We start from the raw sequence: 25,202 nt of genomic DNA on the forward strand, positions 1-25,202 counted from the left end.
GAAGTAAAATTAGGAAGTCATTTCACATCATCTATATGCTATATACGAAATGCTTCTCTCTAGAAAAAAAAGAATACCAATTAACCCAGAAAGCCAGTATAGATCAATGCTTTTATAAACCCATTTTATGGGATTAAAAGCAGAGTTTGACTAATTATTTTACATTACCATTGTAAGGACTTATTTGGTCCTGATCTAATTATAACTTTTGTGTGTCACAAGGATTTAAAAGACCAATTCAATTTTATAGTCCTATTATAGACTGTTATCCACTAAAGTCTCACTCTAACACTTTATCATGGCATGGAGGTGACCCTGAGTTCCTGAAAGATGAGCCAGTGAAGTTTAAACTACAACAGATTCTATACCAAAAATTCAAGAAAAATCCAGGTGATGAACAGTAAGGGCTCTGACTCTAAAGTCAGAGGATCTGAGTTCAAATCCTATCTCTGACACACAATCCCTCTGTGGCCTTGGACCACAATATCTTTCATTTCCTTATCTATAATAGGAAAGTGTTTGATTAAATGGTCTGATTTTATGATACCAGCTTAGATTAGTTCATAGAGGCTCATCACCAAATTGACTTCAAGGCAATTACATTTTTAGCCACACCAACTCTTACAGACCATCCAGTAAGGTCTAGAGTAGGGGTCCTTAATCTTCTTTATGTTATGGTATATTTCTGACAATCTGGTGAAGCCTTTTGGACCCTTTCTCAGGATGATGTTATTTTAAATGCATAATATAACTAGAGCTACAAAGGAAACCAATTCCAATTATTATAATATGCAGTTATTGCAATATTTTTAAATACAAGTTTGTGGACCCTAGATTAAGACCTACAGACCCTGTTCTGTGTGTGTGTGTGTGTGTGTGTGTGTGTGTGTGTGTGTGTGTGTGTGTTGGGGGGAAGGGAGGGTTATCATACCAATGGGTGTAATCACACCAATAAATGTGAAAACTCTTGGGTAGATTGAAGTATTTTTAGATGGCGCTTCTATCGATCTAATACTAAACTAACAAATTTTGAATCATACATGATTTATTTGGAAAAATTTTTATGGGACGTCTGGTTCTTTGTCAAAGTGCAGAGTTTCAACTAATTAGCTAAATTCATTACAATAATTTTTTCAACAAGTATTGACTGATCCTTTTCTATGTGTAAGGTTTAATTCTAGGCATTGCAAGAAATACAAATTTGAATAAAGCCTGGTCTCTGACTTTAGGGAGTTTACAATAGCATAGGATGGATGATGCATATAAAGATCACCATGGTAAAAATAACAATAATAAATTATACAATCAGCACTAACTGAAATGTTCAAGAAAGTGTTATGAGAGTTCAGAGGAGGAAGAAGTTATTTCTTGGTGAAAAGGGAGCCATGTCAGGGTTAGGTGGGAAGATCATCTGAGAGGTCTTCATGAAGGAGTTGGCATTTGACCTGGGCTTTGAAGTATGGGTATAATTTTGATAAGTGGAGATGGTAGTAAGGACATACTAACTGGCAGAATCAACTTGAATGAAGTGTCAAGACGGCAGAGGATGTATCAAAGGAATGGGAGATGGTACAATTTGTCTAGCATATAGGATATAAGTAAGGGTGAAAAAAGTAGTTGGAGATCAGTGCATGGAGAACCTTGGATGCCAGGCCAAGAAGTCTGAATTTCATTTATCAGACCCACTGATGGTTTCTAAGCAGAGGAGTGAAATGAAATATAGAGCAATGTTTTATGACAATTCATCTGAGAAAAATAAATTTCATGGACTGAAGCAGGAAGAGACTGGAAATGGGAAGACCAGTTTAGAGGTCACTAAAATAGTCCAATGATTTGCCCTTGGACACAAATCATTTGACTTCCATGTGCCTCTCAGTTCCATTATCTATAAAATGAGAGCAACTGGATTAGATTATCTCTGAGATCCCTTCTATGATACTATGAACCTATGGCCTAGGGTCCTATCATGAGGAAGAAAAAGGACATCAACAAAAAATTTTAAATACACAAAAGGCAAAAAAGAAGGAACACTAACAAACATCACTTCTTTTCTTTTTGTTTAATTCAATATATACTTTTTTTGTGATAGAAGACATTTGTCTTTTATTCACAATCTTCCTTTTTGTTGGTCTGATATTGAAATGTTTGTTTGCCAATAATTGTTAAGTTCATAATTAAAAAGAAAAATTTTAAAGATATTTTAAGGAATAGAAACTTGAACCAGTATGGTAATGGTGGAGATTCATATAAAGTATTTTTGGAATGGCAAAACAAATTATGGAATATGAAAGAATTGGAATACTATCATGCTATAAGAAATGATGGAAGAGATGAATTCAGTGAAAACTGCAAAGATATATGAATTGATGTAAAGTAAGCAGGGTCAGGAAGACAATTTATTATTTTTAATTTTTAGGAGGACAATTTACACAATAACATAATAAAGAAAAAATTCAGATAGACTGATAACAGGTGGGGATGGACTTAATATGCAAAATGAGACACATTTCTAGACATAGCTAAAATGAGATGTGTTTTTCTGCTTTACTATGCACATTTGTTACAGGGATTTTCTTTTTTTCTGGGGAGGGTGAGAAGGGAAAAAATAAATATTTGTTTATTGAAAAAAGTACATTGTAATATGAGAAAAAGGAAAGGATGGATCCAAAAAGCAGAAATAGAACTGACATAATAAAGTGATGATTGGATATTAGGTGAGGAGAGGTCAGCGAAAAAGGGAAGATTTCAAGGATAACCAGAAATTTTTCAAGCCTAGATCACTACGAAAATAGCAGTGCTATTAACAGAAAAAAACTAGTAAGGAGATGGCATTTCTAACTAGGTGCAATTTTATGGACAGGCCTAATCTTAGGCACACTCAGTTTCTTACACAATGAAATAAAGATAATGGAACAGAATAATATAATAGATGTCTAGAATCCTTAAGATACCAGAAAACCTTCTGAATTAGTAATATAACCCTTGCTTTAAGCTAGAAACTGATAAGTCCTATTCAGAGTAGAGGGAAATCTGTAACTAGGACAGATCTAAGAATGGGATGGTAAAGCTAGTTATTGTGAGGGATGAAGGAGGATACAATTCTGAAAACTCTCAGGTTGGTAGAGTTTAAAGACATCCCTCAAAGGTGGAGAGATTCCATTCTCCTGCAATAAGCAGTCTGAAACACACCTATTTGCTAAATCATGTAAATCATCACTCAGTTTGTTCAATGAATGACCAATGATCATTTTTTATAAACTAGGATGAATGCAGAAAATTCCAAATTTTCCCATCAGTTTCAAATCTACCTGTTGCTGCCCCAGGTCATTCTGCCCTGACTTGCCCCCATGCATTTTTATAATCCAAACCCCAAAGCCCAGAACAGACTCTGTCCACATCTCAACCCATCAAAGCATTCTCTACCTCAGGTACCACCATCTCTAAGAATCTTACCCAACTAGATCCAAGTCCTTCTTCAATTATTTCAGGTCCTCTACTTTTGATTCTTCTTATGCACTTTGTCAAGTTCTAATTTCTATCATTTCAGTAGAGCCCCAGTCCTCACCTTCTTCATCCTTCACTATAAGATGGTATATTGTGCAGGGATCATACCATTTTTTAATATTCATGTGATTAGAGTTTAACCCAGGCAGTGCCTTGCACATTTCTTTATCCATCTCCAAGTGAGATAACTTCCTTGCCCAATGAAGACTTTTATATATAGACATTTATATATGTAGAAATTTGCCTGGGGCATCAAAAGGTTAAGTGATTTGCCCAAGATCACAGTCAGTGAGTGTTTTAATTTATACAGAGGGAATTGAATTTTTAAAAATGAATTGATATTTTCTGTTTTCTTTCACAAAATGACTAATAGAGAAATATGTTTTGCATGACTGTACATGTATAAAACTATATAAATTACTTTCTCCACAAGGCAGAGAGGATTAATGGAGGGAGAAATTTTGGAATTCAAAATTTAAAAATTATTTTACATATGGTTGGATAAAAGTAAAACATTTAAAGAAGAAAAATATGAATTGACTTATATGAGAAGATGTACACTACTGTGTCTTACAAAATGCATAACTCCACAGAGTAATAGTAAAGTGTGAAGGTTGACTTTACAAAATGTTTGTTATCACAGATATTGACCCTCCCAATACCTCTGTGCCTGAGATATGGAAAATGGCAGAATCTCTAATTTAGAAGAAGAATCTGAGGCTCCATGAAGTTTTAAGTAACTTCTCCATACTTAATACAACCATTAAATATCAGAGCAAGTCTTCTGATTTCCAGTTTACCATATTGCCTCTTAAAATAACTCCTCCTACAACTAAAGAAACTATTACACATTCTTCTATGAACTTTTCTGATTTTTTGAGGGGAAAAAAGTCTATTTCTCTAGTCTTATCTGCCTGTATAATCAGTCAAACCCTGGGAGAGATGAGTCTACTGATGCAGAAAAGCCAAGTACTTACTGGTAGTCCCCGGGGTCCTCGTGGTCCAACTTCACCTTGAGGTCCTTGTTGACCCTGTTTTCAGGATGAGGGGTAAATAAAAAGTTAGGAATAAATGGCCTTTTGCCTCCTGGTGATAGAAATTAATGAGTTATGAAAAAGAGAAAGCATCTTACCGGTTTTCCTGAATTTCCCATAAGACCAGGTATCCCAGGAGCACCAGAATTACCCTACAAGATAAAGATATGCAAAATTCAATCAAAATTAATTATCCACTCAATAAATTCACTAGTGAAACAAGAAGTAGAGGGAGGCTTATGTTTATTATAATTAAATACCATTGATTTGTTGATTGCTTCTCTAAAAAGTAGGGAGGTTGTAGAGAACTATGGCATGCCATCATTCTACCTTGAGGTCCCTTAGGACTTAGGATTCTATAGCTAAGCCCTGAGGGTAGCATTCTACTTGCTAGAATATTTAAAACAGCAAAAATGAAGGTTATAAACCAGAAAGAAAATTTTATTGAGATTCTCCTTTTACAATGCCCACCACATCACTCTTTTATTTTATCTTCTCTACTACCACTGATCTAAATATTGTCCTCATCACCTAAATCCTGTAATGCTCCACTAGCCTTCTAAAGGGTCTCCCTTGCTACCAATCTTCCCCCTATTCTGGTCCAGATGGCTACAAAATTAATTTTTTTAATATTCCACTGTGCTTTTGTTATTTCCATACTCCAAATTCTTCAGTGGTTCTTTATTGCCAAGAGGATAAAACATAAACTTCTTAGCCTATGATCCTGCCTCAATCTAAAAAGAATAAAAATAATTACTAATAATAAAAATAGAAAATAAATACGTAAGTAATAAAAACAAATAATAATAGCTATCGTGTGTTTCAAGGTTTGAAAAGCACATTACATATCTATTATCTCATTTGAACCTCATAATCTTGTGACTAGCTCCCCTATATAAACTCCCCAGTTATACTTATAATTATTTCAAAATTCACATTGATAGAGCTACTTAATTGCTATCCCCACAACAACCCTATAAAGTAGAGAGAACAAGTATCACCCATTTTACGGGTGAGGGAAAACAAGACTTGACAATAGTCATCTAGATAATAAATCATAATGTTAAGATTTGAACTTTTTCCCCCAACTATAAATAATCCAAGTTCTTTGCAATGTTCAAATTGGTCTGTTCATATGTCTTCCTCCTCTGTTTCTTTTCTCACTCTCTAGCCATGACATCTCCTTTACCCTATTCTTTGCCAAGTCAAATCGTATCCAACCTTCAAGGCTCATTTCAATTTCTCTGTCCTCCATGACACATTTCCAGCTTGCTCTAACCAACACCATCCACTACACACACACATACACACACACACACACACACACACACACACACACATACACACAATGTTCTTTTGCTCCTCTTATTTCTTATGTAGCATTTGACATCTAAATATTAATTATAATAATTACAATTATTCTATAATAATAATAACCAATTATTTACTGTCTTGTATAGTTATTTAATTTGTACTTTAACTTAGCCCCTTTTGTAGTAATTTAGTTTTATTGGTTTTTTTGTTGTTATTTATCCATCTTGCATCCTAGGCTAGAAGATCCCTTAAAGATCATCTAGTCCAATTCCATCATTTTCCAAATATGGAAAGTGAGGTCCAGAGAGGTTAAGTAACTTGCCAAAGGTCACAAAAATAGAAAGTAGGCAGAACTGGAATTTGAACTCGGGTCCAATGACTCTGAGTTCAGCACTCCAAGTTCAAAGATCTTTCCACTGTATCACACTGCCTCCCATCAACTAGGAAACTCCTTGAAGACAGAGACCATGACATCCTCCTTTTTATCACCCCTAGTTCCTGAGCTCTTAATCAATAGTTATTGGTTATTGATAAGCAGCAAACACTTGGGTAAATTAAGAGTTTGTACATATGGGATTATCCATACTGAATGAATGCTGAGTCACAATGTCCTAACTAGGCTAGTGGGTGAAAAACTGGTATTTCGGGGCATCCAAAGTTTAGTGGTAGGTCGCAGTGATTCCCAAAGTGGGCGCTACCGCCCCCTGGTGGGTGCTGCAGCGATCCAGAGAAGCGGTGATGGCCACACTTTTTTTGTATTACATTCTATTCTGAGTTCAATAAATAGTTTCATAATTTCCAGGGGGTGCTAAGTAATATTTTTTCTGGAAAGGGGCCGGTAGGCCAAAAAAGTTTGGGAACCACTTGGGAAGATCTGCAAGTACGCTCGGAGGAGAGGAATGTAGCCAGTGACTACAGAGTCAACACTGACAAATCATGGTATGCAATCAACCAGTTGGGGGCCTGGAATTCAGTCACTGCCATTACAACTGTTTGATCCATGAAGCTTTGGGATGATGGCCTTAATGGAATCCAAAAAGGCTTTTTTGAATTTCTGTATAAACTTCATATATTCTAAATCTGATTCCAATAAATTTCTATATTGTGCCACATTTATTTTCTGATACCTTTTTATTAATTATTTGTATATCATTAGTGTTTAGTAAAGCCAATAGCATAAAATCTTATACTTCTGTACTCAGCAATAGCCTCTTTAATGATGTTCATTAGAATGGAGTGTTGTAACGTAACAATCCTATTTTTTCCATTTAAGTTGTACTGAACAATTCGTCTCTCTCCTTTCACAGTATAAAAGGATGACATTTTCATTAGGCAAGTACAAAAATCACAAGCTGCAAACTTCTCTTCAAAATATTTCTGTTCACATTTCTGAGAAAGGGATTTCATTATCTTCCTTATTCCCTTAACATCCTGTCTCTCATCTCTCCCCAGTGTCAAATGCATTCAGAAAAGAGCTTTTATATTTTTCTTAGCTACTTAACACCTTTGTCTTCTTCTTTCTCCCAAATGACTAGTGTATCATAAAAATCAGGTTTTAGAGTTAAGAAGCAGAGGAGAAAATACCCTTTTAGTCAATGAAGAAATATTCAAATATTTTTACCTTTTCACCAGCAACACCTTTTGCACCAGGAGTTCCAGGTAAACCCTAAAAGAATATATGCAAAATATGAACAAATATATCATATGAAAATTTTCTCTTTTTTTAAACCCTTACCTTCTGTCTTAGAATCAATACTGTGTATTGGTTCCAAGGCAGAAGAGTGGTAAGAGCTAGGCAATGGGGGTTAATGACTTGCCCAGGGTCACAGAGCTGGGAAATGTCTGAGGCCATATTTGAACCTAGGACCTCCCATCTCTAAGCTTGGTTCTCAATTCACTAAGACATCCAGCTGCCCCCCTCCCCAATCTGAAAATTTTCATAGATTTCTTTAACTTTAACTGACATATCTGGAGAACATTATAAGGAGTCAAAAAAAATCCATACTTTTTAGCATTTAACTATGTGATTTAAATTAAACTACATGAGGTTCATGTTGAGTCATTCTAGCATGGTAAAAGATGGCTAAATAGATTTCAAAGTGAATTCTTTGGGTCTCCCCAACACCAACTTATTTCATTTGTTCTCTCTAATTGAAACATGATGTGATGCTATTTTAAAGCAACTTAAAACAGGGTAATTCTTAAACAGAGAAATACAAAAATGGAATGGGCCATCCAGACCAACAATGGTTCTTGTGCACAAGCCAAAAGATAGAGTGATGGGGCACATATAAAAACACTTTAGTTGGGATATGATGGAAGAGAGAACTACAGAAGATATGGAGCTCTAAAGAGGAAGAAATCAATGTGGAGATATTTGGAGTAAGGAGCTGTCGGGAATATTAACATTCTGTGATACTGGCTGTGAACAACTTGAATGGAAAATTTTCAAAAAGGATTAATAGAAGTAGTCAAACACCAAAAAATATAAGGAAGTGTTGGTCCAGTATCCCAAAGTACTCTTTAGAGCTGACACTATTTACAATTAGATGTCCAATATAATTCTCTTCTAATATAAAACTCTCCATTATCCACACTGATGGAGGACAACAGTTGCATGAATAATTATAATCCAGAAAATGACAGGTATGGAGAGTCTAATTTAAACTATGCTCTAGTCATATCCTCCTCACTTCTCTGATATCCTGCACTTTCTTTTCTGCTCCTCCTCTGGAAGTTCTCATATGAAGAAACTTCTATTCTTAGAACCTTTCAATCCAAAAATGTCCAGTTTACTTTTTTTTTCTAATGGGCATCTTCACACCTGTGGGAAAGTCAAAGTCAAAGGTGGGAGATCAGCCAAATTCACCTTGGAAGGACCCTTCCTTCAATTATAAAACACTTGAGTAGCCTCGATCTCCAAGCTATCCTGAAGTGGGGAATGAAGATCAAGACCCTTATGGACTCTTTCCTGCCATGGCCTAAAGACAACCATTCACTGGACACCATGGCAACATTCCTGATTATAACCCATCAATACCCTCCCCAATCAGAGGTACCAGACCTAGTGTAAGTGTGCGGAGCCAGAAAATTGCCTTGGTTTTGAGATATCAATCCCAATGGGTGTCTCTAGTATCCCTTCCATATTAACCCTGCCTCCCATCCCTTGTATATTGATGCAAGTATTTCCAGTTAAACCACATGTTGACTTCCCATAAATGCACCAAATAAAAGAGCTCATTGCTTTCAACACTGTCTAGCCCATATAATTCTTCTTTGGAATGCTTCAAGTCAAGGAATGGTCTCTGAGGTACAGTGACTACAAAACTCAGTAAGGTGATGAAAAATAAACTTTTTTGAAGTAGAAATTTTAAATATCAAAGCATTCTAAAGAAACTACCCACTCCAAATTTACAAAATTACATGAATACTTTCAGAAAAAAATCATATATACCTTTATCTGAACTTTGAGAATTTAAATGTCACTAAAGATAAATGCGACAAAGGAATAAATATTTTTGCTTTAGTGGTTAATTTTTTACTTCACATAACCTTTGTGACCCAGTGTGCCTCTCTAGCCTAACATAGTCGTTTCTTATATCAAAGAAATAAAAATGTTTAATTCAGCAAAATTAACCAAAACATATCCTGTGTTGTATGCAACACTCCCATAGACCCCTACTAAACAAAGGAGGGAGATAGATTTTCATATTTTTCCTTTAATAACCAGGGTTAATGATTTTTATTTCGTAGCATTTTTATTGGTGTCCTTTTCATTTACACTGTTGTAATTATCATACATATTGATAAACATTCTTATTCAAATCTTCCTTACATATAATTATTAATTTAACTAGAATTTTAAGAACTAGATACTTACAGGAAGCCCCTGCCTTCCAATATCACCAGGAGGACCAGGTTTTCCAGGTTCACCCTGAAAAATAATTTTTACACTACCAAATGAAATGTTACTTAAGACATAATTTTTTCGCCTATAAGATAATAATAATGTACATTTTCTATGTATAATAAACAGTGTTGAATAGGGGGTAGAAAGTTGACCAAAGAGCCAAGTAGCTTCAAGTCCTACCTCTGGCACTCGGCTAATCCTAAATCTTTCAACCCCTCAGTTTCCTTTGCAACTCTCAGTGACTATAAATTGCAGAGAACAAGCATTGGAAGGTATTACCTATAGGATTAAAGATTTCAGAAATCACAGATCCAATCCCTTTCCTTGTCTTTATCTGTCATGTACATGAGAGGAAATAAACATGCTACAAATTCACAGAGCAGTCGTGTAAAATAACACCCACATGTAAAATGTCATAGGACCCAAGAATATGGCAATAACCATATTCACTCAGCAGTTGCACCCCTTTTTGTTCACTTTTGGTAATTCATTTTTACAGGGCTTCTGAAACCAAACAAACTTGTTATGATGACCAACATTTAAATGTTAGTTTTTTAATTTAATTTAAATTTTAAAAGAAAGAACAACTAAATTACACATAGATTATAACAGGCATTTACCTACCTTTGATCCAGGCATTCCAGGGATTCCATCTCGGCCATCTACCCCTGGCAGACCCTGGAGACATAAAAATCATATACAGGAATTAGGAATATAGGCTCTTTCTTTCTTTAGCTCTTTGTTAACTATTCAAAACAATTTAGTAATTATTTTAAAAGATATGGGCTTTAAAATAATAATAATGAAAACAAAAATATTATCATTATAGCTAACATTACATTTTTAAGTTGGCAAAGGGTTGCATATGAGTACATACATTCTCTCCTTTGGGACCCGGGAGACCATTTATTCCTCTAGGACCCTGAACACCCTACATAGGGGAGAAAAAAAAGGCATTTAAGTATATACACAAGAAACATCTTATCATATTGTCAAAAAAATTATTCTAGTTCCATATATCTATTATATATATAATAGAAATGAACATTTTTGTGAATGCAGAATTTGAAGGGTTTTTGGACTCACTCTGTCACCCTTGGGACCTGTTTCTCCTAGTGGTCCTCTCTGCCCTTGATCACCCTGAAAGAAACATATTTCTTATTAATAATGCAGTGGTTGCAGTCTTTTAAAAAATAATAAATTAGTATGCACATTACATAATGCAGTTGCTATTTTGTCCCCAGTGTTTTCCACATTGCCCTGGAATGAATCAATATTTTAAGAAATATTGATATAAAATGAAATTGACTTGGCTATTAATGCTTCCTCATTGACTGAACTGAAAGATCACATTTTTGGCAGACTCCTTCCACATTTTCAAGCTGGGATCTATAACGTATGTGCTAATGGATGTCTTTTTGGTCCAAACTGCAAACGACCTTAAACTTAGTGCCAAATCTGTACACCATCAACATTCATTGAGTAATGTCGACCAAATATTTAGAAATTCATTATTTTGTGGGAAAAGTCTGGTTCGCAAAAAGATCTTTTCTCCGTATCATTTCAAATGCTTTGGTTACTTTCAAAATTGATTAAATTAATATTAACCTCAGACTCTTTAGACTTTTAACCATACTATTTGCACAGTAATAACAATTGATTATCATGGAGTCATGAAAATCATTCTAATCAAGTATTCTCAGGTTTTTTTTAATATATGATCTGGCAGAGTAAAGAGACAGGCAAGTTTAAAGACAAGAAAACTTGGGTTCAAGGGCTGCCCCTGACACAAAAGCAACTTGGCCATTGGCCACTCATTTAGCCTCTCAGAGTTCTAGGTAATTCTCTAAGACTAAGTTGCAGCAAAGAGGCAGACCAATACAGGAATAGAGGATTTCTTCTCCTGGAATTCCCCATAACAGAAGAATCACAAGTCCAGTCTATATGTCTGTCTCTATATTATTTTTACTACGAAATGTTTTATAATATGGTGAGAGATCAACCTGTATCCGTATTAAATTAAAGATTTCCCTCCTCATCTCTTTCACTTAGAATCCTTAAGTGTCCTTCTATTTCCTTCCATTCTCCTCTCTAACCAACAGTGTATTTCCCCCAAATGATCTCACAGACAAAATAGATATTTTAATACATCTGTACAGGAGCCTGATCTCTCCACTTGTCAGACAAAAGGTAGAAGTGATTTTACTCCTCTCTTGGTGTTCCCAATGTCCATCACAAATTCCCAGCAGACAGTAGGCACTTACTAAAGGCATATTGGTTGGTTAATATGATTTTGAATCATGGAAAACCATTACGAAGTCTATCGTTCCATCCCTTCTGCTCTAATTAACAAAACAACAACACGTTCCCCAAATTTGAAGAGTGAGAAAGAGGAAAAACCACTCACCGGTGCACCGGGGAGACCCTGAGGTCCAGGCTCACCATCGAGACCACGAGCACCCTGCAAAATAGTGAGTGATAACAAGTTTCTCACAAAAACTTGCACTGAAAAAAAAAAAAAAGCACGGAAATGAAAGGCCAATTGGTGAACACGAATGTGACAGAGCACTATTGTGCTGTCAGGAATGATTTCAGAGAAACCGAGAAAGACGTGTCTGGACTGATGTAGAGTGAAGGGAGCAGAACCAGGAGAACAACTTCTGCAATAAAAGTGCTGTAAATAGAAGTGATTGTGAAAGGCTTCAGGACTCTGCTGGACACCACGACCAGCACCACAATTCCAGAGGATTCATCATAAATACACTATCTACCTTCAGAGAAAGATGATGGACTCAAGTGTGGTTTGAAGCATTTGGGGGTGTGACATGGCGAATATAAGAATTTGTTGAATTTAACTGTACATATTTGTAAAGAGTTTTGTTTTTCTTGTTTTCTCAATGTGTGAAGGGAAAGTAGGAGAGAGAATCCAGAACTAGAAATATAATAAAATTGAAAAAAAAATGTTATAAAAGAAATGAAAAATATTCTCAAAAGAAATGAAATGTAATTTTCCTTTTCCCCAAAATATATCTTTACGGCCAACTTACCTACTTGGTAAGTCAGCAAGTTATCAGGCCTAAGAAGTGTCTCTTATTGACTTGCATGTATCCTACCTCTAACATGAGAATTATTCATTTTTGTGGCATGTGTCAGTGACTCCTGGTAGTCTGGTGAAGCCCATGGACTCCTTCTCAGGATGATGTTTTAAATGCAGAAGGTAAAATGCATAGGGACTACAAAGAACCAATTATATTGTTTTAAGTTATCAAAATAACTTTTTTAAAGTTCACAGACCCCAAGTTAAAAATCCCTGGCTAATGGCATGCACTAAGGAGTGTACAGGTATGCAGTTAGCACACTGATGTATCAGTCCTAATTTATAGTTCACACTAGGAATAGTACTTGAATGATCCTACTGCTTTGCACTGACACACTTATAGAGCCCTCAAGATTTTTTTGCCAGTTTATATTGTCATCCAGTCAAAGCTTTAATAACAATAATAATAATAGCTGACATGTATATAATTCTACATTCCAGAGACTGTGCTAAGTACAATTATTATTCATCTGATCCTCACAATAACCCCTATAAGGTAGGTGCAATCATTATCCCCATTTTACAGATGAGGAAAATAAGGCAAACAGAGATTAAGTGATTTGCCCAGGGTCATACAGCTAATAAGTGTCTGAAGCTATATTTGAACTCAGGTCTTCCTGACTCTAAGCCTGGTGCCCTATCTACTATGCCACTTGAGCCTAGGAATGAAGATATATATTCAAATGAAATTTTTTTCAAGTTTTGAGATATAAATAACAACTGCTTCTGTTTTCACATTCCCAGAGTTTCTAGAGCATCTGGGCAAATCTGATAGTGATTCAAGTCCTGATAGGCAATGCAATAGCAGCTGCTCTGGCTTCTGTTGCCACAGTTGCTCGCAGGCATTTCTGAGATTCCAAAACCTCAAATCACACCAGAAGTCAGAATCTCAGGCATGTGGTCCATTTCAGGCATGCCCCTGAAGTCCTTTAATTTGGAATTTCTGCTCCCATTTTAAAGCTTTAATTCTTGCCGAAGGTAACAGACCCATGTGTGTATTGTGTGTGTGTGTGTGTGTGTGTGTGTGTGTGTGAGAGAGAGAGAGAGAGAGAGAGAGAGAGACAAGGAGACAGAGAGACAGAGAGACAGAGACAGAGACAGAGAGACAGAGTCAGAGACAGAGAGACAGAGACAGAGACAGAGAGAAATGGAGGGAGGGTGAAAGAGAGAGAGGAGACAGACAGGCAGACAGACAGAAACAGAGACAGAGATGGAGAGAGACAGAGAGAGGGGAGGGAAAGAGGGAGAGAGAGAGAGAGAGAATTAATCTAATGGGCACAGCTATACTAGGGAGATAAAAAAAAAACATAAAAAGAGACAAAAGAATAGACAGATATCAAAGGCAGCAGGAAGAAGAGGCCATGGTGAGCATTAGAATTTGCAACAGCTTTAAAAGAGTTCAAAAGTAGTTCCAGACCAATTGAATCTGAAGCACCGAGCATATAATGAAATTCACACATCCTTAAGAATTACAAAAGAATAAAATGTCTGTTCTCTTAACTGGAATAACGAAATAGCCCTTGTAATTCATCATTCATTTTATTTAATTGTTATAGAATGTAAGCTCTTCAAGGGTAGGGAGCACCTCACTTCTTTCTTTGGATCCCCAACACCTACCACAGTGTCTAGCTCAAGCTTAATAAATGCTTGTTAAGTCCAAATGAGTTGAATATTACAGGAGAGGAACTCTGACCACAGAAAAATACTTCCTGTACTAGAATTCATGAGAAGAGCATTTCTGCCTGAAGGACAATTGGATAAAGACTAATGCAAATGACAATTTTTTTTTGCAAAAAAATTACAAGTGGAAGAAATTTTCAAATAAAAAATATTAACAAGAAAAAATCCAAGCTTTGCTGCTAAATAGCCTTGAGACTAGAGACAAGTTACTCTGGCCTTCAGTCTATCTTCATCAAGAAAATGAAGGGATTTGACTTAATGACATCTAAGGTACCTTACATCTCTGAGAACCTATATTCCTAATAGTAATTAATTTCCCAATGAAACATAATTTCTTTTATGAGATGGCTAGGATCCAAAAGGGGGAAGATGGTATCAGTAACTTAAAAGTTTGAATAGGATTAGGAAATAATATGTAAATGACAGGATCCATAGGAAGAAGGTGACTTCAACAATGAAAAACACTTAATGTGTTTTTGGAGGCAGAATTGTAGAGTGGTTGACAAGGAAGAAGAGAAGGGTGCTGTGGTTGGATCCAGGAAGACATGCTTTCAAACATGGAACATACATAAATATAAATTCATATACAAGAGCTGGACAACCCACCTCATTCTGTCATTAAATCACATTTATTTATATGTTTATTTAAATAAAATCATTGTTTTTAAAATCAGTAACTGGAGTTAAATTTACAGTCGAATTCATAAGAATTTCCTAGCCTAAAACAAAATGGTGGGAATAGCCTACTGAGCACACATACAATGATTACAAAAGATCATTTATAGTGACCATAAAACACAAGAATTAAAATGTTTTAAATAATCCTGTCAATAACAATGATCTTAAATAACTGATATATCCAATAATAGGTAAATGATTTGAATAAGCCATAGTATAAACAAACAATGGATTTTCACAAAGTAATTTATACCAACAAATGTAATAAAAACAAAGAAACTTAAGAAGGCCTTTGTGAAATAATGCTATGCAAAAAGTCATAAAAAGAAGCCTAATATGTATGCTAAATATGACTATAAGAAGAAAAATGAATGAGAAAAGAATCCTGATGGAGTCCTAAAGTGACTAAAAGTTAGGATGCCATTTTATGCATTTAAATGCATATTATTACTATTTTACTACTATTATTACTATTACAAATGCATATATTTACCTAAAAATTATAGGTCATCACATTGTTTATATTAAATTATTTAAATTTTAAAAATAAAATAATCATCTTACTTTGTCCCCCTTGGCACCGACTATGCCAGTTATTCCTCTCAAGCCTTGAGGACCCTAGAAAATTTTTTCACAAGGAAGAAAAAAGAAAAAGATAAAATTTAACTGAAAAACATTTTATTAAATAATTTTTTCATTACTTCATATTTTCTCTGAAGTAGCCTATGTGTTGGTAAATCTGTCTGTCTGTCTGTCTTTTTCTCTCTCTCCCCCACCTCACCCCTGGCTCTGTCAGTCTGTCTGCCTCTCCTTCACCCTACTTATATGCCTCTACAAGAAAAAACTTTAAAATCTGAATCACAAAAATGAATGGCTTTGATGCTGAATTAGAAGACAAATTGTGAGCTGACCAAGGCTAAAACATTAGAAAAGCAGAATATTTTTTAACCAAAATGCACACTTGTGAATGGTAATATCACCATTTAGAAAAAATTCAAAAAGATTTCCCTTAGCCTGGAAAAGTAAAAGTTCTTTAAATATGCTCCCTAAGCTAGAACTTGGCATAATTATTAACAACCAGAGGTGTAACTTTTTTTTTCACAAACATTACCAAAATTTACATACTCCAGCCCAAATTGACAAAAGGCTTGTCTTTTAAGACAAATGTTCTAAGACTTCTAAGAGTTCTTTAGCATTTAAATTGTTTGGAATTTGAATAGATTTTTCCACAGGAGGAAAAAAAGTGATTTTTGATAAATGAGTAACTAGAACAATGCATTTGATTTCAGTGAACCATAATAATGGTACTTAAAGCCTAGTACTAAAAGTTTTATTTCTATTACAGATAATCACTGTTTCTATGGGAGAAATGGATTTCAAATTCCAACTCATGATGCCAAAGACAAAAATCTCAGGCTTCCTATTAACATTACCAGCAGCCAAATCCATTGGTCAGTGATTTTGTGTGTGTGTGTGTGTGTGTGTGTGTGTGTGTGTGTGTGTGTGTGTGTGATGGGATAAACTCAAGAATTAGGGAAAAGGTAGAAGTTTGAATTGCTCTTAAAGAAGTGGCAGGAATTTCAACAAGGAATGGACTATATGCCACCACACCAGATATTTCCTAAACATCTACATCTACATAGGAGAAGGTATTTCTCTGGTTCAGGCAATTGCAAGGTATTCTGAATTAGGAAACAAAAGGCAATCATGAAGTAGTACACAGAAATCCTTACAAAATCACATATTGTAACTAGAGGAAGCTGGTAGTGTTAGAAAGAGTGCTAGATTTTGTGCCAGAGGACCTGGGTTTGAATCCCGGTTCTCATACTTATTATATAGGTAACACTGGGAAAGTCTTTTAACTTTTCTGAGTCCCATTTTTTTCATTTAAGAGATATTCCAGCAGTATATGTGACCCTTTTTCATTAAACCAACTCTTTTTGCCTCAACTGTCTTGGGTCATGCTCTAAAACTATATGATGAAGAGTAAATGATGGCTCCATGGATTAATGAAATTTGCTTACTGGGAGTTCCCTATACCATTGAAATGGCAGATCCAGTTTTAAAACATCATTAGAGTTTAGACAAGACAGTAAGTTCATGAAACAAATATATTCTATTAAACACTGATATATATATATGTGTGTGTGTGTGTGTGTGTGTGTGTGTATGTATTCCAGGAGTAATTTGGGTAGTTTTAAATTTCAATAGCTTTTAATGAATTTTAATAACTGACAATTTCACTAAGACTTTTGGCATTATCCTTTATTTAAAAAAGAGAGGCAAGCTGAACAAATTGTGGTATCTGTTGGTGATGGAATACTATTATACTCAAAGGAATAATGAACTGGAGGAATTCCAGGCGAACTGGAAAGACCTCCCAGAATTGATGCAGAGCGAAAGGAGCAGAACCGGGAGAACATTGTACACAGAGACTGATACACTGAGGTATAATCGAACATAACAGACTTCTCTATTAGTAGCAATGCAAGACTTCAGAGCAAGGCTGAGGAACTTAAGAGAAAGAAAACTAAACACATTCAGAAGAAGAACTGTGGGAGGAGAAACACAGAAGAAAAACAACTGCTTGAACACATGGGATGATGGGATATTATTAGGGATGTAGACACTAAACGATAACTCTAGTCTAACAATCAATAATATGGAATTAGGTCTTAATCAATGATAACATGTAAAACCCAGTGGAATTGTGTGTCAGCTAAAGGGGTTTAGGGGGGTTAGGGGAGAGGGAAAGAACATGAAACATGTAACTATGGGAAAATATTCAAAATAAAATTTAAAATTTTAATTTTAATGCTATGTGAACATGCTTTAGGGCACTTAAATTTCCTTTTTACAAAATTTCAGATCTATTGTTGATAGGGAAATAATTTATAACTAAACAAGTAAGAGATGATCACACAAGATAAAGTAAAATTACAAGAGAAACAGATAAACAAAATAAAATTAAAAAAAAAATAAAAAAGAGAGAGGCAGAAACACCTTCTTACCCTTTCACCATTCAATTTATTCTAGCCTGACTTCTAGCATATTCCTATACTTTGTCCCAAACTGGCAGAACTCTCTGACTTGGGCTAGTGTGACTGAAGTATAGAAGTAGAGCAAGTGGTCCGACTTCTTCCAACTTCAAAAGTTTGGATTCCTGGGGGCAGCTGGGTAGCTCAGTGGATTGAGAGTCAGGCCTAGAGATGGGAGGTCCTAAATTAAAATCTGGCCTCAGACACTTCCTAGCTGTGTGACCCTGGGCAAGTCACTTGACCCACATTGCCTAGCCCTTACCACTCTTCTGCCTTGGAGCCAATGCTATGTATTGGCTCAAGACAGAAGATAAGGGTTTCAAAAAAAAATTTTTTTAAATTAAAAAAAGTTTGGATTCCTGGCTTTTTTAGAAATTTTTCTCCCTGACAGCAAGAACAGTATTTGCTTTTTATGTCTTTTCTATAATGGTATGCACACCATCATGTTCAATGAATATTTGGAAATTATTGCTCCTATAATTATGTTTATTTATTCCAACAGGAAAAACAAGGTGTACAAATTCCACCCTCTTCTAGCTCCCCCCAAATTGACCAATCTGGCATAGCATAATGCTTTGAAAAGAGGAATGCTGTTATTCCAAATTAGTTTACTATGCATATTAGAGCAACCAACTGCTAAAACTCAAGGGAATGCCTTTTTATTAAAAAGCATGATTGCCAGCAATTAAGAATGTTCTAATTAGAATCATAATATGCTGGGTAAAAAAAAAACTAAACTAATCAGTCTGATTCTACACCTACTCCATATTTAAGAGGCATGTAATTGCCAAAGGACAACAAGTGGATAGTTTTTAAAGCGTGGACTATATGTTGGACCCCTTTTTTTGCTATGTGAATATTCTTTAGGGCACTTAAATTTCCTTTTTACAAAATTTCAGATCTATTGTTGATAGGGAAATAATTTATAACTAAACAAGTAAGAGATGATCACACAAGATAAAATAAAATTACAAGAGAAACAGATATCTAGGGGGGAAATCTTCACAACTAATTTCTCTAATAAAGGTCTCATTTCCAAGCTACTTAATGAACTGATTCAAATTTAAAAGACTAAGAGCCATTCCCCAATGAATAAAAGGTGAAAGGATATTGAACAAACAGTCCAAAGGAAGGGCAAATTTATTTTAAAGGGAGAAATTTAAATTATTGACAATCATATGAAAAAAGTGTTCTGATAATTAGAAAAAAGCAAATTAAAGTAACTATCAGGTTCAACATACACCTATAAGACTGGCAGAGAAGACAAAAAAGAAAAATGACAAATATTTGAGAGAATGTGGGACAACAGATAGAGCTGTGAATTAGTCAAGCCATTCTGGGAAACAATTTATAACTATGCCCAGAAAGTTACTATACTGTGGATACTCATAGACTCAGCTATACCACTATAATAGTAGTAGGTACTATTTTAGTCCCCAAGAAATCAAAGGATAAGGGGAAAGATCTATATGTACAAAATATTTATAGCAATTCTTTTCATGATAACCAAAAACCGGAAACCAAAAAGTTGTCTTCCCATTGGGAAATGGCTAAACAAATTATGAAATATGGATATTCTAGACTATTGTGTGTAAGAAAATGATGAAATGGACAATTTCAAATTAAACTGGGAACTTCATGAAGAGATGCAAAGCAAAGTGAGTAGAACTAGGAGTACAATTTATACAATGATATTATAGAGAAAAGCAACTTCGAAACACTTAGATCTCTGATCAACACAGTGACAAATCATGATTCCAAAGTAAGTAAGATGCAAAATGCCACTTGTCTCTTTACATAATGAACTTTGAATGCAAAGACACACATTTTTAGATGTATAATGTGAAATTCTGTTTTGTTGGATTGTATGAATATTTAGGGAGGTTTATTTGAAAAGTGTGTTTTTTCTTAAATTTTCTTATTATGGGTACTAGGAGAAATTGATTAATTTTAAAATACTTGTCATTTGAAAAAATAAAGAATGAAATGTAAAAATAAGTTACAATGCATAATCATGGGGCAGCTGGGTAGTTCAGTGGATTGAGAGCCAGGCCTAGAGACAGGAGGTCCTAGGTTCAAATCCGGCCTCAGGCACTTCCCAGCTGTGTGACCCTGGGCAAGTCACTTGACCCCGGTTGCCTACCCTTACCAATCTTTCACCTATAAGTCAATACACAGAAGTTAAGGGTTTAAAATTAAAAAAAGAAAAACTCAACTACAATGCATAATCAATATTGGAGCTCATCCCATCTTTCCAAAAGAAGTAGTTTGCCAAAATCATGCAAAAGTGAAAAAAAAGGAGGTAGGGTAGGGGTAATGTGTGGGAAAGAGAACCTCAAAGTCTTTTATTTGCATGATTTTAAACTCAATTTATAAATTTTACTATACAAATGTTAAAACATTTTTTAAAGACAGCAATTAACAAAATATACATAATTAGTTACATCAATTGCCTTCTGCTGTTCCTCACCCAGGACATTCCATCTCCCACCTCCTATCTTTTCTTTAGTTCTTCCTCCTGCCTAGAATGCATTCCCTCTCACCTCTTTTCCTACCATATTTAGTTACCTTCAAAGTTCAGTTCAAGGGCTTCTTTCTCCCTAAAGTCTTTCCTGATTCTCCTAGATGTTAGAGCCCTTCCTTAAAATTTTCTTGTATTTATTTTGTATACCCTGTTTAAATGGATATGTCTTCCCCAACACAAGTTCCACAAGAACAGTGACTATTTCAATTCTGTCTCTGTATTCTCACTCCCTAGCATATTTCCTGACGCATTGATAAATGCTAGTTGATTGATCATTTAAAGAATACTTTACCGGAGGTCCTTGAGCTCCAACTTCTCCAAGTTCTCCCTGGTCACCTTCTTCTCCCTAAAAAACAACAATAAAAACTGAGAAATGTCATGCAAAAACAAACAAAATATCCTCAATTTAGTTTAAGTTAACATTTTTTAAAACTGCTTGTCTGTGCCTTAAAATAATCCAAAGATAAAATATTACTATGAGAAGGTTCCACCAAAGTCCCTGCCAATGAGATTGTTGGGCTTCTGCCTCCATGGAGCTATAGGGAGTCACATTCAAGCAAATAATTCCATGTGATTAATCTTTTCTCAATGAACTCCTTATAGAATATAAATTTAGACAACTTGAACTTTCACATTTTCCTTAGCAATAATCCACAAAGTGACACAATTTGACAAGAGTTTCTTTCCTTTTAATAGCTTTTCCTAAAAAATACTTTAGGAAATTCAACTTCATTTCTATTTTCATTGTCCCTTTGTTACATGTTAGGAATAATCCGCCTTCATTTCTCTCAAGGTCTAGCAGTGATAAAGATTTCTGCAAAGGAAATGACAGTCATATTCCAACTCTCACCGTTAATGGAGAGGAACAAGTGATTCAGATAACCTAAAGCAGTGTCTAATGCAAAAATCATTTCTATTTGGTGTAAGGATGTATTATAAGATTTTTTGCAGATGATTTAACTCCCTAATTATGTTAAGATTCCATTCCCTAAGTACCAATAACTGATTAGAAAAAGGAAGCAATTCAGATAGTGTTGGCAAAGGACATCAGTTGGGTACATAAGAATTGTGAAGAATAATTCCCTAAATAGATAGTACACACATGGATGAGCAACAGTTGTCTGCATAACTCTAAATAATTTCCTCTTTAGAGCACTGGGGGTGAGGGGCAAGAAGAATCAAACAAAAGTAGTTTGTGCTTTGTAGATGGGGATTTTTGTTCCTTAGTTTATTTTTCTTCCAAATTTTAGATCTCAATTAAAAAATGGAAAAAATGGAAAGTAAAAAAATCTGAAAGTTATTATTTTACAAATCCACTAAATAGATAAAAACAAAGAAAAGAGAAAGTGATCCTGGACTCAGAGAACCTAAATTAAAATCTTAGCTATATTTCTCATGCCCACAGTGTGAATTGGGAGAAATCTCAAAGTTCCCTGTGCCTCAGCTTCATCATCAATAAAACTAGGGGGTTGTAGATCATGAAATAAGCATTTTTATCTATGATATCTTATTTGATTCCCTTAAAGCACTGTTTAAATGCTTCATTACTATTGTTATCACTATTACGATGATGATGATGATGATGATGATGATGATGATGATGATGATGATGATGATGACATGAGATCACACATCATAGGTTAATTGAACTCAACCAGAAGGTCCCTATACCAATGGGGTTGGGGCAGGGGAGGGCAGAAAGAATCCTATTTTAATAGCAATTTAAAATATTTCCTTACTGGCCAATTTTCAGGTCAGCATTGCCAGCTGGTCTAAGCTATTATTCTCAATGGGGCAATTCAAACACTAAAGGTATTTTAGCCCAATAAAGTGGATATTCAGATAAAGCTGTTCCTTACAAATAAACCTGCTTTTAGCATCTTCACTTGGCAAATGTTCAGATTTATGCATTTGATAAAAGGTTAATTTGCATATCTAATGCCTCCCACTGGACCCACAAAGCAATTTTCTGCCTTCCTTCTTAACTCTGTCAACAGTACAAACACCAACATCAAATAAAAGCCTCCGAAGCCCTTAGTCATCAATTATTTGATCCTTAGGGTCCTTAAGCACTTACTGAATATAACCCCATGTAAAGATAGGGTAATCCCTTTGCTCTTCAGTCATTGATTGCTTACATTGTCTGAAATGGTGGAAGAAGAGATCTTTGTACATTCTTCCAGGTGGGAACTTCAACTAATTACCTGAAAATGCAACCCAGTCCCTTCTCCTTAAAATGTCAAATATTCTGAAGTCAGCAAGAAATTGAAAGGAAAAGGGAATTAATTAGCTGTGAAGTATATTTAAATCTATGTATGCTTCTGTAGAATGTAAGCTCTGCAAAGGCTGAGGCTGTTTCATTTGGAGTTTTGTTTGTTTGTTTGTTTGTTTTCATTTTTGTTTCCCATGGCAAGTTCTCCAGAGAGGTTTATGGAATTTGCACAAGGTCATCCCAATTGGTTAGGTATTGGATAAACTTCTTGAGGAAATTTTATGGGAGAATTACTTGCACACAGTCTAGAGGACTGGAAAAATGCTCCCTAAGGTAAATATCAATATAAAATGTTAGCATGATTTTTATGGCATATCACATAAGGCCAAAACACTTCTGTGGTAACGAATGTCTACAAAGATAGAGGAAGTCAACAGAAAAAAATACATATACATATAATTCTGTATGCAAATATTGTCTTTAATAGACAACTTTTCAGGGTCACACGATGCCTAAAACAAGGTGAATGTTTGAAATAAGGAAAGTAAATTTTATTATCTGTAACTTAAAAGCTTTTAAGTTACAGATAGTCAAATAGCTCAGCTATGTAGAGGTTACAGAAACATGAGGTTTTATGTCAAAATCCTAATTTGAACATAACTTCTTGCAATAAAGGACAGAAGCTGAAATTAATTAGTACAGATTATTTGTGGCTTTTCACAGACTACTAACTGCATACTTCTTATGGCTATTTCCAAGCATGGGTATTTGTCATCAAATCCTTCCTTTAATCCCAAATAAATAGACAAAATTAAAGATGAAAAAAATGGACCCAGAAAAGAATATATTTGTCACAAATCCAGAAGTCTACCATTTCTAAGAATAGGAGTTAAATGATGAGAGCTACCATGTCATAGCATGATATAATAGCAAGCATTTTTATACTCTTTTAAATGCTTATCTCATTTGAGATAGTAGCTGGAGTGATGACCTTGGAATCAGGAAGATCTAAGTTTGAACCTTGTATCACATAACTGTGTGGTTCTAGGTAAGTCATCGAACTACTTGGAGCTTTGGTCTCCTAATCTGTAAAATGGGGACAATAATTGCAGTGACCTCACAGGTTATCATGAAGATAAAGTGGGATGATGTATGTAAAAGTCTTTGCAAGTCTTAAAACATTATATATATATATACATATATATATATATATCAGTATCTATCGGCATCACTATTATTACTATCATCATTATCATTATTATTCCATGACAAGGAAAATTCCTCCAATTTTTCTTTCATGAAATCATCCTAGTTTGAACTGAACTAAGTTTAAATTTCCTAGATTTAGAGTGACTCATTTGCCATTTTCTTTTAGAGTGTGAGACAACTGAGTTTTTATGACACTTGCCAACCATATGACCCTTCCTAAACCTCTTAGAGTTTCAGTCCCCTCAGTAGTAAATTAGAAAGGCTCACACTTGGGTCTTCCTCAATCCTTTCTGTCCACTACCCCATACTATGGTAAGGAAGCTCATAGCAATGATACATGGACAACCTATTTCATAGAGCAGTGCTAAGGAAAATTCCTTGTAAATTATAATGTGCTATATAAATATAAGTCTCTTCTATTTTATCTCCATGGAAGCCAAGGAGATAGAAAATCAGATATCACTCAACTAGCGGTGGTATTGAATGTTTGCAGATTCAAAGATGCAGTTAGTTTTTTGTTAGGTTTTTTAATCCTCTCTAGATTTTAACCTGATTTTCCTTTTGGGAAGGACATCAGGTGCAATTTATGGTAATGCATTTCATGAGATAGCCATCTTGCTGTTAAGTTAGTAAAGTCATATCATTTATACCACCACCAAATTGCCTGGGGATCTTCCCCCTAACTCTAAGACTTGGCTATACGAAAATGAGAACAGAAAATAAAAAGAGGTATGATAGGCAAAAACATTTCCAGCCCAAAGCTGAGGAGCCCTCAAGTTCAAAACCCGTTATGAAACTCTCTTTTAGCTAATGCTATCAATTCCTTGCCCACCTGCAAAAAAAATGGCTGTTTGGAGGAATGAAGCAGTTAGCTAAATAATGATGAAATGGCAGAAATGTCAAGGAATGAAACTCAACAAGAATGCAATTCACCTGGGAAAGAGAAAGCGGACAACAAATAAAAAGAAAAATGTAAATAAAAACATATAAACCGTGCTTAGT

The 25,202-nt window shown here is 35.0% G+C and overlaps 1 protein-coding gene across 1 annotated transcript in view; it reads right to left on the minus strand.

Annotated features, from left to right (window-relative positions):
- The window catches only part of COL9A1 (collagen type IX alpha 1 chain), a 121,040-nt gene that overhangs the window by 40,663 nt on the left and 55,175 nt on the right, over window positions 1–25,202 (minus strand). The window contains exons 19-28 of the mRNA XM_044673743.1: window positions 21,072–21,125; window positions 15,782–15,835; window positions 12,170–12,223; window positions 10,849–10,902; window positions 10,640–10,693; window positions 10,387–10,440; window positions 9,733–9,786; window positions 7,474–7,518; window positions 4,637–4,690; window positions 4,482–4,535 (exon numbers count right to left, since the gene is read on the minus strand). Coding sequence (XP_044529678.1) covers window positions 4,482–4,535; window positions 4,637–4,690; window positions 7,474–7,518; window positions 9,733–9,786; window positions 10,387–10,440; window positions 10,640–10,693; window positions 10,849–10,902; window positions 12,170–12,223; window positions 15,782–15,835; window positions 21,072–21,125 — 531 coding nt within the window. The remainder of the gene's footprint in view (window positions 1–4,481; window positions 4,536–4,636; window positions 4,691–7,473; window positions 7,519–9,732; window positions 9,787–10,386; window positions 10,441–10,639; window positions 10,694–10,848; window positions 10,903–12,169; window positions 12,224–15,781; window positions 15,836–21,071; window positions 21,126–25,202) is intronic.

This window comes from Gracilinanus agilis, chromosome 4, assembly GCF_016433145.1.
Source record: "Gracilinanus agilis isolate LMUSP501 chromosome 4, AgileGrace, whole genome shotgun sequence".
Classification (NCBI taxonomy): domain Eukaryota; kingdom Metazoa; phylum Chordata; class Mammalia; order Didelphimorphia; family Didelphidae; genus Gracilinanus; species Gracilinanus agilis.